We start from the raw sequence: 16,046 nt of genomic DNA on the forward strand, positions 1-16,046 counted from the left end.
GTATAAATATTAGGAATTGTGACCAGTGAAATTATTGTAACAATGGACATCTTTAAGCACCACTCCTACTGCAAACTTAATTTTGGAATAATTTTTGTTGCAGTGAATAATGCTGTGAAAATGAAATCAGAAATGTCTACTGAGTAACACCAGTAATAAACTGCTTCACACAGCTCCAGTGGTTGTGAAGTCCATTCACTACTTCAAATTTGCTGCTTTTTTTTAACCTCTTTTGCCAATGGTCTGTGTAGGTTTATATACAATTTTTATGTCTTTAAAACTCTTCAGAGAAGCTATTTAGGCAACGTAAAATTAGTTAATATTATGCGTACAGCACTCATAATAAATTACCAAATAATTCATACCTCAAAACTACTTCACTGTCTTGTAATCTTAATCCCGATAAATAGGAGGGAGTAAGTTAAGTCTTTACTTTTTAGATGATTTAAAAACAGAGAACAAGGCTCAATCAGAGGCTGGTTCCCATGTATGGGAATTAATATTACACCTCACATATTAAATCAGACATTTTTTTAATCATTATTATTTCTTTTCTCATCTGTCAATATCTTCCTGCATCCTTGTTTTTGGTTTGCCTAAATTGGCAGCTTGTGATGCTTGAGGGATGCATGAGAAAACAAGAGGATCATAAAAATGAACAGGCTGCCGCCAAACGGCAGATATGACTGAATGTGCTGATGTTCACGGCTGATCCCAGTTATAGAAATAACTGATGCTTCTTTTACTTGTAATTACAGAAGTTGGTAAAGAAAAGTCAGACGAAGTCCACGTTAGCAAGAACCTTTTATTTATTGTTGTTTGAATAGCACATTGTGACTCTTTCTTAAGGGTCGCTTTAGATGCAAAGTACAGTATATTAATGCCGTAGTAGAGATGCAAACAGCAGTGTTTTAACAGCCATCTTCTATTAATCTGCATTTGTTTCTATTTTATGATTTTGGAAACCTTAATGATATATTGTCAAGCAGTCTGTGATGAAATGCTATTTGCGCTACCTCGATAGAATTACTATATCTTGCATTCTAAAGTGTCTTTTTGTTCATATAAAATCAACTGTCAGAACAATGTACATCTGCAACTATATTAACTGTCATATTCAAATTCTACATGGTAAAAATGTCAACTTGAGTTTTTCTTCCAAAATAAAGATTTTTTTTTTTTTAACCGTATAGAGTATCTGGCACAGTCATCGAGCATTCAAACCCACTTTCTAAGTGCTTGTAGAAAATTGCACGCTAACATTTTGTAGAACAGTATTTGAACTTTCACACAAAACTATTTTCAAACTTTTGGGCAGGTTGTTAGTTTGGAAATACAATTTTCTGATTTACAAAGCGGATGTTCTTGTTGTATATCAAGATAGAAAAAAAGAATTTGAAAAAAAAATTCAAACTTCAAATCCAGGACTAATATCTAAAGCCACAACCACAGACTTAGATTTGATAGATGACAAGTGAGACACATCCAAAATTATTTCAAATTCAACTATCATTTCTGAATGCAAAAATGCAAAAGCTAATGTCTTGCATTTGTTAGGCAACACTCTGCCACTTAAATACACTTAGTGTTGTCCTTTTGGGCTCATCGAAGCTTATTTAATCTACTTCAGGGCTTCACTCAAACTTGATTCCCTGGGCCAGAGGAAGATCCTTGCTGTAGTTTATTGTGCACGTTGAACGCCTCATGTACTGCTTCCAGGAGTCACTGCCAGACTCTCTTCCACCTCCTGTGTGTTTCTCCCCACCAAAGGCTCCTCCAATCTCAGCTCCGCTTGTAGGAATGTTGACATTCACGATGCCGCAGTCGGATCCTTTGGGCCCCAGCCAGCGGAAAACTCTGCCCATATCTTTGGTGAAGATGCTGCTGGACAGACCCTGCTTGACCTCGTTATTCCACGCGAACGCCTCCTCTTCTGTCTTGAACTTGAGGACGTAGAGGATGGGCACAAAGGTTTCTGTCTGGACAATTGGAGCGTCGTGAGCCAGCCCTGTGATGATGGTGGGCTCCACATAGTTTCCGGGACGGTCCATCACCTTCCCTCCACAGACCAGAGTGCCGCCCTGTTGCTTGGCCTGCTCGATAGCTGCCAGGTACTGATCCACAGCTTGTTTGGTGTGCAGTGGCCCATACAGGGTGCTGGGATCCCAGGGGTCTCCAATGCGGACTTGTTTGTAGGCTTTGGCGATCCTCTCAACCACTGTGTCGTGAACGCTCTCGTGCAGCATCAGCCTCCTGGTTGTGGTGCAGCGCTGACCAGCAGTTCCTACAGATGCAAATACAGCAGAGGGCACCACAAGATTTAGGTCAGCATCTTCAAAGACAATGATAGCATTGTTTCCGCCGAGCTCCAGCAGCTTGCGCCCGAACCTTTCCTGCACCATCATGGCCACCATCTTGCCAACATGGGTGCTGCCAGTGAACGACAGCAGATCGACACGCTCATCCTTCGCCATGGCGGTACCAATATCTGCGCCTCCGCAAATCATGGAGCAGATCGCGCCGGGCAGGTTGTTCTGCTCCAGCACTTCAGCCACGATCTTGGTAACTGCAACACTTGTGAGAGGTGTGGTTGGAGCTCCTTTCCAGAGGCAGACGTTGCCGCAGGTCAGAGCGATGGCATTGTTCCAGCCGTACACAGCCACAGGGAAGTTAAAGGCAGTGATGATGCCGACAAGACCGACTGGGTTCCACTGTTCGATTAGAGCATGGCCTGGTCTTTCTGAAGGTAAGATGGGCCCACCAATCATTCTAGACAGACCAACAGCGTAATCACAGACATCAATGTATTCCTGAACCTCACCCACTCCCTCAACATAGATCTTGCCCATTTCTAGAGACACCAGGCTCCCAAGGACTTTGATCTTCTTTCTTAGTGCATCGCCAATCTGCCTCACAATTTCCCCTCTTTTCGGAGCTGGAATATCTGCCCACATCTTCCAAGCCTCCCTCGTCTTCTGTACAGTTTCTTCATACTCCCCCAAAGTAGCCTGGGTAACTCTGGCGATCGGTTCATTGTTGGCGGGGCAGTAAGACGTGGTGACCTCCCCGCTGCCGGCCCAGCTCCCATTGTAAACACCGGGGTTGTCCTCAGACAGGCCTAGCTCTCTCAACCATGAGTATTTGGGCTGGTTGATGAGGAGACCTGACATGGCTGCTGACTGCTGGCACTGGAAAGGTACAAATTTGTTTCTCAAGAGGAGCCTGTTGCGCCGGGCAAGGGTCAGAGTGAGGCAGCGCTGCATGGGTGCTGGAAGGAAAAGAAGTTACAAATTAATTTTACAAGTTTAACAGGTTTGGAGAACATTTATAAATAATTTGACAGAAGAATCTCACCAGAAGATTCAGACAAGATTTTTTTTGTCTAGAGCTGCACCTGACAATTATTTTCATATTGAAAAGCAGCAAATCATCACATTTAATAAGACTGAATCAGAGGATGTTTTGAACCAGAGAATAATTAATTAAGCTATAATCAAAATTATACCCTATCAATATCATATTAACTATTACTCAACTAATCATTGCAGCTCCAGTTCTGTCAACTGTTATTGCCAAGGTCAAAAATTATCTTTCAATTTCAAAATTAATAAATAACTTTAAAGTTGCATCAGTTGTGTAACAGTCCAATGCAGGATACAGTGTACACGTGCTACAGGGAATGAGAACAGTCAACAGGTGTTGGCCAGATATAGCTAGTATAAAAATAGGAACTTTTTGTCAAACATCTTCTCTACAAATGCGTCCATTTGTGTATAACATAGGGTGTACAGCATTCTGATTGAAGTTGAAACTATTGGTCGATTAATCACTTAGTCAATAGACACAAGATTTATCTGCAACTAAATTGATAATCAGTTAATCGTTGGTAATTTTATTAAGACAAAAATTCACTGAATGTTTTTCCTACAGTGTGAATATTTGCTGTTTTTCTTAGTCTTATATGATAAGAAATGTAATGTCTTTGGATTTTAGACTGTTGGTCGAACCAAACAAAAAAAACCCAAAAATTTTTGAGCTATATTCTGACATTTAACAAACCTAATTTTTTTGTTGCAGTCGTAGTTGTGTCAGCTGGTTATAATCCAATGCGGTATATACTACACATGTGCTACAGGGAATAAAATCAGTCAAGAAAAATGTAAATTTATGTATTGACTTCTTTATGAATACGTTAATTAGCATAAAAAGATAGAGTAAGTAACTTTATAGTAAATATACAGTTAAATGATAAATAAAAAACTATTCATCGTAACATTTTTGAAAGCATCCTCACTTCTGGTGGCTAAGACTTTTGCAGAGTTCCGTAAATAAAGCAGAAACTCAATAAAACAGACGCCACGAGTTAAAACGCTATGTAACCGTTTCTACCTCACAGTTGTGGAGTTTAAGCGTTTCATTTCAAAATGGTTTTACAGGTTGTATAACCACAGCTCCATGCTTTAACTTTTTGGCCAGCGAGTTCCTCAACCATATCCACCATATGCGCTTGCGCAATGAATCCAACTTTGGACCAACACGAGGCTGTGAAATTTGACCTTATTTATGATATAAAAGTGGTGCAATTAACACCGACAATTGCAATAAATGCAAACCAAAAGACTTATTCTGCATTTGCATTTGTTAAATCCCACATCCTGCATGTCATTTGACTGCGACAACTTTTGCTGCATGAAGTGACATGGTCGCCAAGATCAGCGTCAAATCGACCGTGGCTCAAGGTCCAGCAGTTTGCACCCACTAACATCGCCGTGCTGGTGTTAAACCTGGCACCCACACTACCTGCGCGTCGGCTTTTAACTTGATTTAAAGTGATTCTCTGCCTCTTGCGAGCAGTTTTTCAACTCACGTTGATGTCAGCTCCGTAGGGCCACGTCCGCTCCTCGGCATGGAAGGACTCGATAAGTAGCCCAAGCTCAAACGGAAGTACTACCGCTGTGCTGTGTTCTCAACGGACAGCGTCATCGACGCAGTGTGGCGCCTGCTTCGTTAGGCTGTTCTATGCTAACTGTGCCCCTTTTGTTGTGATTAACCGTTCAGCAGCAGCGTTTCTCCTGTTGTAACTCATACTGACAAAGTTGCCGTTGTGATCATTTAGAGGATGAGTGGCGGAGTGTATGGAGGCGGTGAGTGAGATCGTATGATTAAAATAAAACGAACTATAGTCCACGTTGTCCTGCTCTGAAGCTTTAGCCATCTTTGTAGTCAGCTAGCCAAGCTAGCTGAGCTAACGCGTAGTTCAGCTATAAACTAATTAAAGCTACATTCTTGTTGAAATTTTTAATCGCTGCCCTTTTAAAAATATGTAAATTTATCACTTTAAGTGTGTCGTCTTGTGACTTAAGCTTAGTTTGTTTATGCAACAACTATGTAAACCCACCTAGGTGCCGCTAGCTAGCTAGTTAGCTAGCTAGCAAGGAAATGAATGAAAGTGGGCTTGTCGAGCTCCTGAACACATCCCGGTGTTTATGTAACCTTAATGTCAAATATAGCTTTCTTAAAAGTATACATAAATGTTTCCAAGCATCGGGGTGATTTAACTTAAAGAAGGATCGTTATAACAACAAGTTTCCTACATCTTGCATTTCTGTTGACATTAACATGTGCAGGAGGACTTCTTTAGTATAACTTCTTCATTAAGTGGATCCGCTGCGATTACATACCATTCGTTGTGTTGCCGGTGGTAATGATAACTACCCTAAAATTAAAATTTACATTAATGTCAGTTACATTCAGCGGCGGTGTACTTGTGCACACCAGGTTAACAGCGGCTTTATTACGGTATCATAACATTGTAACATACAGTACTCAGGTAAAAGTGCAGTAGAAGATAATGAAACAGTCTGATCTGACAAATTCAAAGGAGCGACCTGTGTGGTGAACTGGTGAAAGTTAAGGAGAGATATGGGTTTTTCCAGTAAACATGAAGTTCATACAGCGTCTTGCTTGAAATGTAAATTTATCAGGTTATGATATGCATCTTTTCACCACATGTATTAATTACTGTAGATGCTCAATAAAGAAGAGGTTAATTGCACAAAGGGCATTTAAATTAAAAACTGAGGAAACTGTACCCGCCGCAATATGTTTTTTAACTTTATAAATTACTGCAATTTAGTATCAAAGTCGTTATTGATTCATTATATTTTGATCATTTAGTATGCTGATTGAATATATTAATTTCTCCTTGTAAACTGTACTCATTCAGTGAATCAATTATGTAACAACAACTGACTTGTAATAGATCAGCACTGGCCTGTTATGTCTGTGGAGCCATAGTTTTAATTAGGGAGGTACCTACTGACTACCAAATATATAACGTATAAAACAACTGTAGATTTTCAGACAGGCCTTTCTAGAGATAATTCCAAATGTTATTTAAGTGCATCACAGGTGTTTTTATTATTTTGTCCATTCCATTTTATATCAATGAGGGTAGACTAAATAACTGAAACACCTCGTTATACAATGAAACAGAGTTCAACAGTGCCACAAACAAATTATAATGTTATTAACAGTTTAAAAACAAAAAACAAAAAACATGTTAACCTTAATGAAGGTAGGATTTATTGCAGGACTGTTAGATTAGACTGCATTAGTTTTAGCTAGGTGTACCTAATACACTAACAATTGAGTGTATATCCTGTTCTTAACTTGTAACTCATGTTGTAACTCATGTTAAGAAGTACTCTTACAGAAAAACCCAAAAATGACAACGTTACGCATTGCCGCACACTGGCGGTAAGAGCGACACTGGAAAAAGATCAGTGTAGCTGGTATCTGCTGATATATTGACATGATGAAGATTTTTAAAGTGTTTTTTAGGTGTTAATGTGTAGGTTTTTTGATCTGTGTGTTGGTGTTTGTTGGGAATGCAAATATTTTTGGATTGGTGGGCAAAAATTAGAGGAAAAAAAAATCGTTTGAGCAACTGCTGTTCATGAATTTATGGAAAATATATGGCAAAAAATAAAATAACGTTTGTCATTTTAGAGACCTAACTTAAAGTATTTGGAAATATGTATTTGTTGAGAAAGTAAACTGCACGGAACTTCCTCTAGGTGGATAATTGGTTCACATATAGGGTGCGTATAAGTAAACACTAAACACAGATATAACTGAAAAAATTATCTATAGTATGCTGCTATACTGTACATCATTGCATCCTTAGCTATAATCATTGTGAAAAATAAAGCTAAATTTGAATGCTAAATCTGATTCACAGCACTTCTCTCATTTCTGTAGATGAGGTGGGAGCTTTGGTGTTTGACATCGGCTCTTATTCTGTAAGAGCTGGCTATGCAGGAGAAGACTGTCCCAAGGCAAGTGGATCACTCAAATGACCCGATTAACTATGTGTCTTTTCTTCCCCTGTGCATGTTCATCTTCCCTCCGGGGGTACACCAATGTCAAAAAATGAGGGCCGTCACCCTGGGGAGAAATGGCATAAATTGAGTTCAGATCATTCTGGAGTACTTGCTTGGTTTTCATTTATCTGTGCTTTGAATTTATCTGTGCTTTAGGTGGAGATCTTGATTGGGTAAATATCATTTTGATGAGCAAAGTGTCAGAGATGGATACTCATTGGCCCCTCAGCAGAATGAACTCTCATTAGCCTGTGTAATACTGGTCTTGTGCTAAAACCAAAGTATTATAGATATCCCAGACTGCCCTGGTCATAACATGCTAAACCATACTACATAAACAGCGCCCTCAGTACTCCTTGCTCTTTCAACTTTCCTGCTTTGGCCATTGTTTTTTAACAGTGACACACATATGTTGTCTTTATGCCATACATAATTTTTACACACTACCACAATGTGTCGTTGATATCAATATCACAGTATCAATAAAAATGTTGTTTCATTATCGATATGGCAATACATCCAAAATTACACATAAAAAAATCATGCCAATGTTTAATCATTTCTAAAAAGACAGTGAACCTTGTTTGCACTTTGGATGTATATGGAGTACACACTGTATTAGCTCTCCGTCCTTCCTGACCTCACCTCCTTCCATCCCGCCCAAGTATATTTCAAATCTGCAGGAAGCACTGAAGATACAATCATCATGGTATGATTCCTCCGAAAAGCTGATACACAGTCCAACCCTATAGATAATAAAATCAGGTACTTTTTAGTATTTCCTAAGAGTTGCAATCTTTGTCCTCATAAGTTAGAGAAGCATTGCTTCACATTTCAGCACCTTTAGTGTTTCATAAAAATGGAAATGTATTCATTCATCGTTTGGGAGTTGGTTGAAATCTGGGATAGGTTTTGTCCATTTTGTCACTATCATGAAGCTGTTATTGGTAAAACAGGGCGTGTGAGAATGTATTTTGACTTACGCTGTGTCCTGTTTTGTTTTGGCTTGACTCAGGCGGACTTCCCCACGGTGATAGGTGTGACCCTTGACCGAGAGGATGGCAGCACGCCCATGGAGACGGATGGTGACAAGGGCAAGCAGAGCGGCACCACTTATTACATTGATACCAACCAGCTGAGGGTACCCAGAGAGAACATGGAGGTCATGTCTCCGCTCAAGAATGGCATGAGTGAGTGTTTGGTTGATGTGCATTTTTATCGCTAATTAAATTCCAAAGAACGTTTTTTGTTTCTTTGCTGCTGTGTCCTTGGTTATAGTAAATAATGAGTGGACAGAATTATCATTCACAGGCAGAGTTTGGTTTATATTCAAATACAGTGGAGTGACTAGGATGCTTCTAAATTTTTCTATTATTTATATGCAGTGTTGAGAAAGGATTCATATGTTCTGTAAATATGAACATACATGGGTTGTTAGTGAGTGTACAACCATGTCTTTTTGTCACGGTCTGTGACGTAAACTCAGCTATCAATATTTATAATCCCATCTACTTGATTCATATCTATAATTATACTGTTTTGGTCTCACAACCGACTTCGTAGATGAACTCGTCACAGCCCTGATTGACGTATAGTTGACTGCTGATCATCATGAATATTAATGAGATTATTTGAAGACCAAAGCAACTCATTATCATGAGCTCTCCCATCTGGTGCCCTCTTGATGGAAGGCAAGCCTTTTTCCATCTTGGGGTCAGTGCCATGTCTGGCTGCTAGTGTTTATATTTTCCTCTCCTAATTTGTACTTATCTAAATTGTTGATGTGTTGAACACCCAAAGCCAGATGTGGGATACATGTCCAGAGCTGTCCTTGGTAGGGAAGAGTTGAACCCTCTATAACCAGAGCTGTTATCCTTTAAAAAAAAAAAAATTCCCAGTTGGATCTTGGACATTTCCTCTGCTCCAGGTTGAAGTTTAGAACAAGCTAATCCAATTATGTGGTCTCGGATTTCTTGATTTATTTTCCGTTTTCTGTTATTGTTTTTTTTTTCTTTCTTTTTTTTTTTTTTTTTTACATCTGTTCAACATTATTCAGCAAAATTATTCTGTGTTTTTCAATTTGACAAAACTAGGGCTGCAACTAATGGTTATGTACATTATTGATGAATCTGTTTAAAACAAAACTAAAACTACAACAAATTTCAGAAAATTATAAAGAATGTCCGTTACAATTTCTCAGTTTTACAATTTTTCCAAGAGTCCACAATCCAAATAATTTGATGATATATAAAACCTCACATTAGTGAAACTGGCACTGGTTAATGTTTGGCATTTTTTCTTTGATACATGACCTTAATCAATTATTGAAATTGTTGTGTAGAGTTGAAAAGATTAATCGTTCAGTAAATCGACAGAAGGTTATTCTGAAACTATTTTGATAATCGATTACTTGTTCCAGTCATCCTCCAAGCAAAAATTCCAAACATTCACTAGTGTGCACTTATCCATGGGGAGGAGTTGCTGTTTTTCTCTGTTTTGCATAGTAGTAAAATGAAGACCTTTGGGTTTAGGACTGTTGTTCAGACAACACAATGGGCATTTTCTTAGACAGTTTTGCTCATTAAGTGATTAAATCCATGAATTGAGCATATAATAGGCAGACTAATTGATCGTGAAAATAATCATTAGGTGCAGCCCTTCAGTTCTGTCAAGTGACTGTTCAAGAAATCCACTAATCGTTTTTGGCAGTATTCAAAACAAGCCTAAATTCTCTGCACGTTATCAGCTACAAATGCAAAATTTTGTGGGTGTGTTTGATTTCTGTCACCTCAGAAGTATTTGGCGGCAGCAGATGTGAAACAAGCGCTCCGGTGCACTGACCTAGCTGATGAGGCTCATCAGAATCTGGTCCATTCGAGTCTGGCTGTGAGGCTATTTAGAGACGAGTGTTAATTGCAGCAGAACCACATTGTGGGACCACAGGCTCCCTTAGAGAGCTGACCTGGAACATTGGTGCCTGGTGCTCAAATTATCATCTAAAAAAGCTCATCATCGCTCTATTTTCTCCACCATCTGACCCAGCAATTGTGATGATACACGATTTTTGTGATACTGAGTTTTTTTTTTTTAGGGCCTATGTAGCTGCTACGTGCATCAAATAGTCAGTCGACAGAAAAATTAACCAGCAATTTTTTTGATAATCGGTTAATCGATTTTTTTTTTAATTTTCCTGCAAAAATGCAAAAATATTTATGGGTTCCATCTTCTTGCAGCTTTTCTTTTTCGTAAATGACTGAATAAACTGAATATGATTTGGTTTTGGATTGTTGGTCCTTGAGATGTGGGAAATTGTAATGAGCTTTTTTCACAATTTTCTGACATGTTATAGACAAAATGGTTAACTAATTAAATGAGAAAATGATCAGCAGATGAATCGGTAATAAAAATAATCCTTACTTGCAGCCCTAGAAGAATATTTTATGTAGGTCTCCACCAGTAACTGCACACCAGTTCCCAAAACTAGATTTGGAATCTAAAAAACTTTGGCTATTTCTTGGTTGTTCTCTCCTCTGTTGTAGCCAAAAAATAGCAAATTAGCAGTAATTTCACAGTTGTTTTCTTTTCTGCTCTGTTTACAGTTGAAGACTGGGACAGTTTCCAGGCCATTTTGGATCACACCTACAAGATGCACTTCAAGTCTGAACCCAGTCTGCATCCAGTGCTCATGTCAGAAGCTTCAGTGAGTTAGCTTTTGTTCAAGTGGAACAATACAGGCTACATCTTCTGTAATCGTGCAAAGGTCATACTCATAAGTTTGAAATTGAATATCAGACAGTTTGTTTTCTCAAAAAGTTAGTATTTGAAAGTTCTGATTCTGTCTTCAAATTTTAACTTTTAAATAAATATTTGCAGTAGCTGCTGATCTTTGAAATGCCTTTGAGATCAAGGTGTGATGAGGGGAGGATTAGAAAGACCACCAGCCCCAGAGCTCAATAAAGAGTGTATTTCTCTTGCTGGGACTCATCATCTCATGGAGAAATGTATTAATTTGTGTTGTGCTGACGACGATGTTTTGTGAGTGGGCTAACTTCTGTTTTGTGTCTGCAGTGGAACACAAGAGCGAAACGAGAGAAACTAACAGAGCTGATGTTTGAGCATTACAACATTCCTGCCTTCTTCCTCTGCAAATCAGCTGTGCTGTCTGCGTATCCTTTAATGTTTCACTCCATCCAGAAAAGGATGATATGAGTCATTTAATAGTCCCTCTGCTGTTTGATAATGGTACCGTTTCTCATATGACAAGTCCGTGGAACAAATACTGTATCCGTTACATGTTGAACTGTATTACATTTCCTTTACTTTGAGTATCCAAGCTTTGCAAATGGGCGGTCTACAGGCTTGGTCCTGGACAGCGGAGCCACACACACCACAGCCATTCCGGTACATGATGGCTACGTCCTGCAGCAAGGTAACAAAATGAACATAAATCATTCATTTTAAATAAGTTGATGGTTTACTTGCACATTTTACCTAGCTAAAATATAAACCAGGGAGGGAATAAAACACTTAAAGAGGATTATTAAATAGTCCTGCATCCTCCATTAATGAAGGTGCTTCTCTCTTATGATTTATGTTGCCATCTGCTGGGTGGAGCAAGCATTGCAGACTTACCAATCAGGCCAGCTTTGGCTACAAATGTTCAGTTGTTACAAGCTTCTGCAACTATTATTAATTTTTGTTGGACAAGAGTAATTTTCAGTGAACGATGAAGCTTGTAAATCTCTAATAATTCCAACCCTTCTTTGTAGGTGGTTGGGTTGTAGAACAGCAGTTTCATACTTTCTGATACAAAGCTTTTTGAGTCACAGCTGCAATGAAACAAAAAGAGGAGAACTGATTCAGGGGTTTGCTAATCTGAAGAAATGTGAATCATTTAAGGCACAGATATGGTCACGGTGATGCATCAAGCTGAGCAAGTTTAGACAGAGTGTCGAGTTGCTGTATTATAAGTAAACATGGTAGAGATGTACTGTGTTCTTGTGAGTCTGACTCATGTGTTGTTCATTCTCTCTGAAAGGCATCGTCAAGTCACCCCTGGCCGGTGACTTCATGAGCATGCAGTGTAGAGAGCTGTTCCAAGAGTTAAATGTTGAAATAATCCCTCCTTATATGATTGCATCAAAGGTAAGATCTGCTAAAGACAAACAGCCGCTCGTTTTTGAAATCCTCATTGTACTGTATAGAGGTAGAATGATATATATTTAGTAGTAAGTACACCAGTAGTGTTTTTGTCATTACAGGATGCAGTGCGTGAGGGAGCCCCAGCCAGCTGGAAGAAAAAGGAGAAACTACCTCAAGTCACCCGCTCATGGCACAACTACATGTGTAATGTAAGCACTGAACTCTTCTATGACTACATTCAGTATCATCGACTCCTTTGTGTTAAGCCTGCAGTAGTGAGTGAGTCCTCTTGTTTGTTGGTACGTTTTATTTTGATGAATGTGTTTCAACTAGTTTGTCTTACTGTTTGCAGTGTGTGATCCAGGACTTCCAGGCGTCTGTGCTGCAGGTGTCAGACTCTCCATATGATGAGCAGTAAGAGAGTTATTTTCAACATAATGTGAATGCATCCACTACTTCGATGTTTCTACCCCCGATCAATAGTTGCACAATAATTCTAGCCTTTGTTGGCCCAAGAAAAGGTCCGGTGCGTTTTGCAGTCCCAAAACCCGAGAGTATATAAGCCACACTTTTCCACACACCAGTACTTTTTCACATGGTTGTCAGCCATTTATGGTTTGTTTTGCAGGAATGACCAGCTTGACGCAAAAGCAATAATCTTATGAAATGTAAAAATTGTTAGTTTGACCCTAAAAGCACTAACTCACAGGTAACCCTCCCTCTCTTTCAACAGGGTTGCTGCACAGATGCCCACAGTGCACTATGAGCTGCCCAACGGCTACAACTGTGACTTCGGGGCAGAGAGGCTGAAGATCCCGGAGGGCTTGTTTGACCCCTCCAATGCCAAGGTGTGTGCTTGCTCCGCATGCCTCCTTAGTCTACGTTTTATAGCGGAGCTAATAGAGCAGAGCCACAGCCATAATGACAAAACATAGTCCATGACTGATCCAAATAAAAGTTTACAAATGCGTGGCTTCGTGATGGATTATGAATCAGTTGTTTGACAGTGTAATGTGACATTTCTGTTTGTTCTGATTACGTCAGGGCCTGTCTGGAAACACCATGTTAGGAGTCGGCCACGTGGTGACGACCAGCGTAGGAATGTGTGACATTGACATCCGGCCGGTGAATATCAAGATGTTTTAAACATGGGTTTTATTTTTATGGAGGCTGAAATATGTTTACTGTTCTTTTAGAGACTCAGTTTAGCTGATGCTCCTAACTAAAATGAATTTCAAATGATCGAACTGATGATGGTATCTTACTCTAACTGTTTTTAAAGATAAATTTTGCCTCATTAGGAATACAGATGGGGCTTTTAAGGGAATTTCAAGGCCATGTTGCAGCCTAAAGTGCTTAAATACGGTTAGTCAAAGGTATTGATAGTACCTTGCATTTCCATTTATTTGTTCTAATTAAGCCATTTAGACAATAGCTGAATGCAACACCCCTTCTTTGGGGAGTGCTGTCATCAAATCACCATCTGAAGTGCTTGTAGAGGGAGCTTATAGAGGCAAATTGGTTACCCCAAAATTTCAATTATATTTCTTGTTAATATAATAACTCCAGGAATGCATACATTGTCTCTTTGACGATGTTAGGACATCAGAGGATGTTTCACAGCCTGAGGAGAGCCAGTCAATGTCTGTGTGTTGTACTTCAGTTTTACTGTTCAGTCTTCAGGACTGATTTTAAATACCAGCTCTCCTTTGCTGTGTTTGAGGGTTTGTATGGCAGCGTGGTGGTGACTGGAGGAAACACGCTCATTCAGGGCTTCACCGACCGACTGAATAGAGAACTCTCCCAGAAAACCCCTCCTGTAAGTTAACACCCCTACTTCTCCATTTATTCCGATTCATATTATTATCTTAGTCTTTAATTAGTAATACACTGCAAATTCAAAATACTGTCCTGTTACTTACGATAATCCTCTACAGCTCTGTGAGAATTTCATTTATGGCTAATTTGTTGTTTGATCTTCAAACACGTCACTGAACACTATTTCCTGCCAGAGTTGGACATGTTTGTCTGTGATTTGCAGAGCATGAGGCTGAAGCTGATAGCCAACAACACGACAGTTGAGCGCCGGTTCAGTGCCTGGATAGGAGGCTCCATCCTGGCATCACTTGTAAGGACACATAGCAGTTAAAACTGTATTATAAGAATGTAAAAAAAAAAAAAAAGTTTTTGAATTTTTATGACTAGCTGTTGAGAGAAAGGAAAATGTTTCTCACACACTACGATTAAAAACAATAACCCCAGATCATGGCATTCATCATGGCATTCATACCCAATATTTAGAGGGAAGTTTTTCTTATGTTAACTCTTAGGAATATTACATAGGTGCATTCTTATTTTCAGTAAAGAAAAACTGTTTTTTTTGTTTTGTTTTTTTTGTAGTTTAAATAAAAAAAATTCTGATGTTATGTGTAGGTTATTTTAAAAAGTTTTTCTTAAAAATTTGGCCCCAGGCACATGGAATTCGATAAAAGTGATGGCAAAATGTGTGAGAACTGCATTTAGGTTTACGCATCCACTTTTCTGGACAGCTTTGTCATTAGTTATGTGCCTGTATTACAGACCAATTATATTCCTGCCTGTGTTATTCTCATTCTGATTTCATCTCTATTTTAATGAAGATTTGTTCAAACAAAACCATGTTTTCTGGGTCTGCCAGGGAACCTTCCAGCAGATGTGGATCTCCAAACAGGAGTACGAGGAGGGAGGAAAGCAGTGTGTGGACAGGAAGTGCCCTTGATTTGATACCGAACCGTTCCCCCCATCACTGTCTTTGCCTCAAGCTCAGCATCATCAATCCTTCACCTCGGACCCCGGACTCAGGAACACCTATGGAAGATCGCTTGTTTTGTATGATTTGTTTTTAATACTGAGTTTGTCCATACGCCTGTCTGGGATTTACTGTAGAAATCCGACAAAACATCTACACTATCAACTGTGTCACTATGAAGAAATGGGATTTAAGTTCCGTCGTTTATGTCATGTCTTTAGATTGTTGGTGTTTACTGGAAACCTTGCACCTTCAGAAATTCAGTTTTTAATCTGCATGTACTGCAGGTACTATAGTCAAGTTTTTGATCACACTGGGAAAAACAACAAACATAAAATTTGTTGTACAAGGTTTCTGCAGACACAGACAAGGTAAATGTGTTTTTAGGATGTGTTTTTGGAGGATCAACCTTACGGTTTGTGGTGAATATCTTTTGTTCATAAGCCTCTTTTCCTGTGTAGTAAATAAACTCATCATAGGCAAAGGGGCAGTCACTTCATGCCTGTGCTTATAGGTGTGAGTGTCAACTCAAATAAACCTGTATTTAATTTTCACTTTTGCTTATCATTGGCTACATATGGTCTTTTAAAAATAAAGTCCTTTTTTGTTAAATGATTTCTTAACTCAGTTTGTCATAAAATTGTAATGTCCTACTTTTACGCAAACAGTACTGTGAATATTTTTCTTTGTATGGAAGCTATGGTTGGTGTGTGGTTGACATGAATCGGTTA

General features: G+C 39.1%; 2 protein-coding genes across 2 annotated transcripts; one reads left to right on the forward strand and one right to left on the reverse strand.

Moving 5' to 3' along the window:
* Window positions 1-1,170: 1,170 nt before the first annotated feature.
* Window positions 1,171-4,981, reverse strand: aldh7a1 (aldehyde dehydrogenase 7 family, member A1). Its single transcript, XM_040128674.1, has 2 exons — window positions 4,868-4,981; window positions 1,171-3,268 (listed from the first exon to the last, which is right to left on the reverse strand). The coding sequence occupies exon 2, from the start codon at window positions 3,261-3,263 to the stop codon at window positions 1,635-1,637; it is 1,629 nt and encodes a 542-aa protein (XP_039984608.1). The 5' UTR covers window positions 3,264-3,268; window positions 4,868-4,981; the 3' UTR covers window positions 1,171-1,634.
* actl6a (actin-like 6A) lies at window positions 4,946-15,930 on the forward strand. Its single transcript, XM_040128675.1, has 14 exons — window positions 4,946-5,144; window positions 7,264-7,340; window positions 8,401-8,575; window positions 10,985-11,085; window positions 11,454-11,551; window positions 11,720-11,814; window positions 12,424-12,530; window positions 12,647-12,736; window positions 12,880-12,941; window positions 13,261-13,375; window positions 13,572-13,652; window positions 14,251-14,346; window positions 14,569-14,655; window positions 15,205-15,930. Exons 1-14 carry the CDS (start codon window positions 5,120-5,122, stop codon window positions 15,283-15,285), a joined length of 1,290 nt encoding a protein of 429 aa, XP_039984609.1. The 5' UTR covers window positions 4,946-5,119; the 3' UTR covers window positions 15,286-15,930.
* Window positions 15,931-16,046: the final 116 nt, after the last annotated feature.

This window comes from Xiphias gladius, chromosome 6, assembly GCF_016859285.1.
Source record: "Xiphias gladius isolate SHS-SW01 ecotype Sanya breed wild chromosome 6, ASM1685928v1, whole genome shotgun sequence".
In the NCBI taxonomy this organism is placed as follows: Eukaryota; Metazoa; Chordata; class Actinopteri; order Istiophoriformes; family Xiphiidae; genus Xiphias; species Xiphias gladius.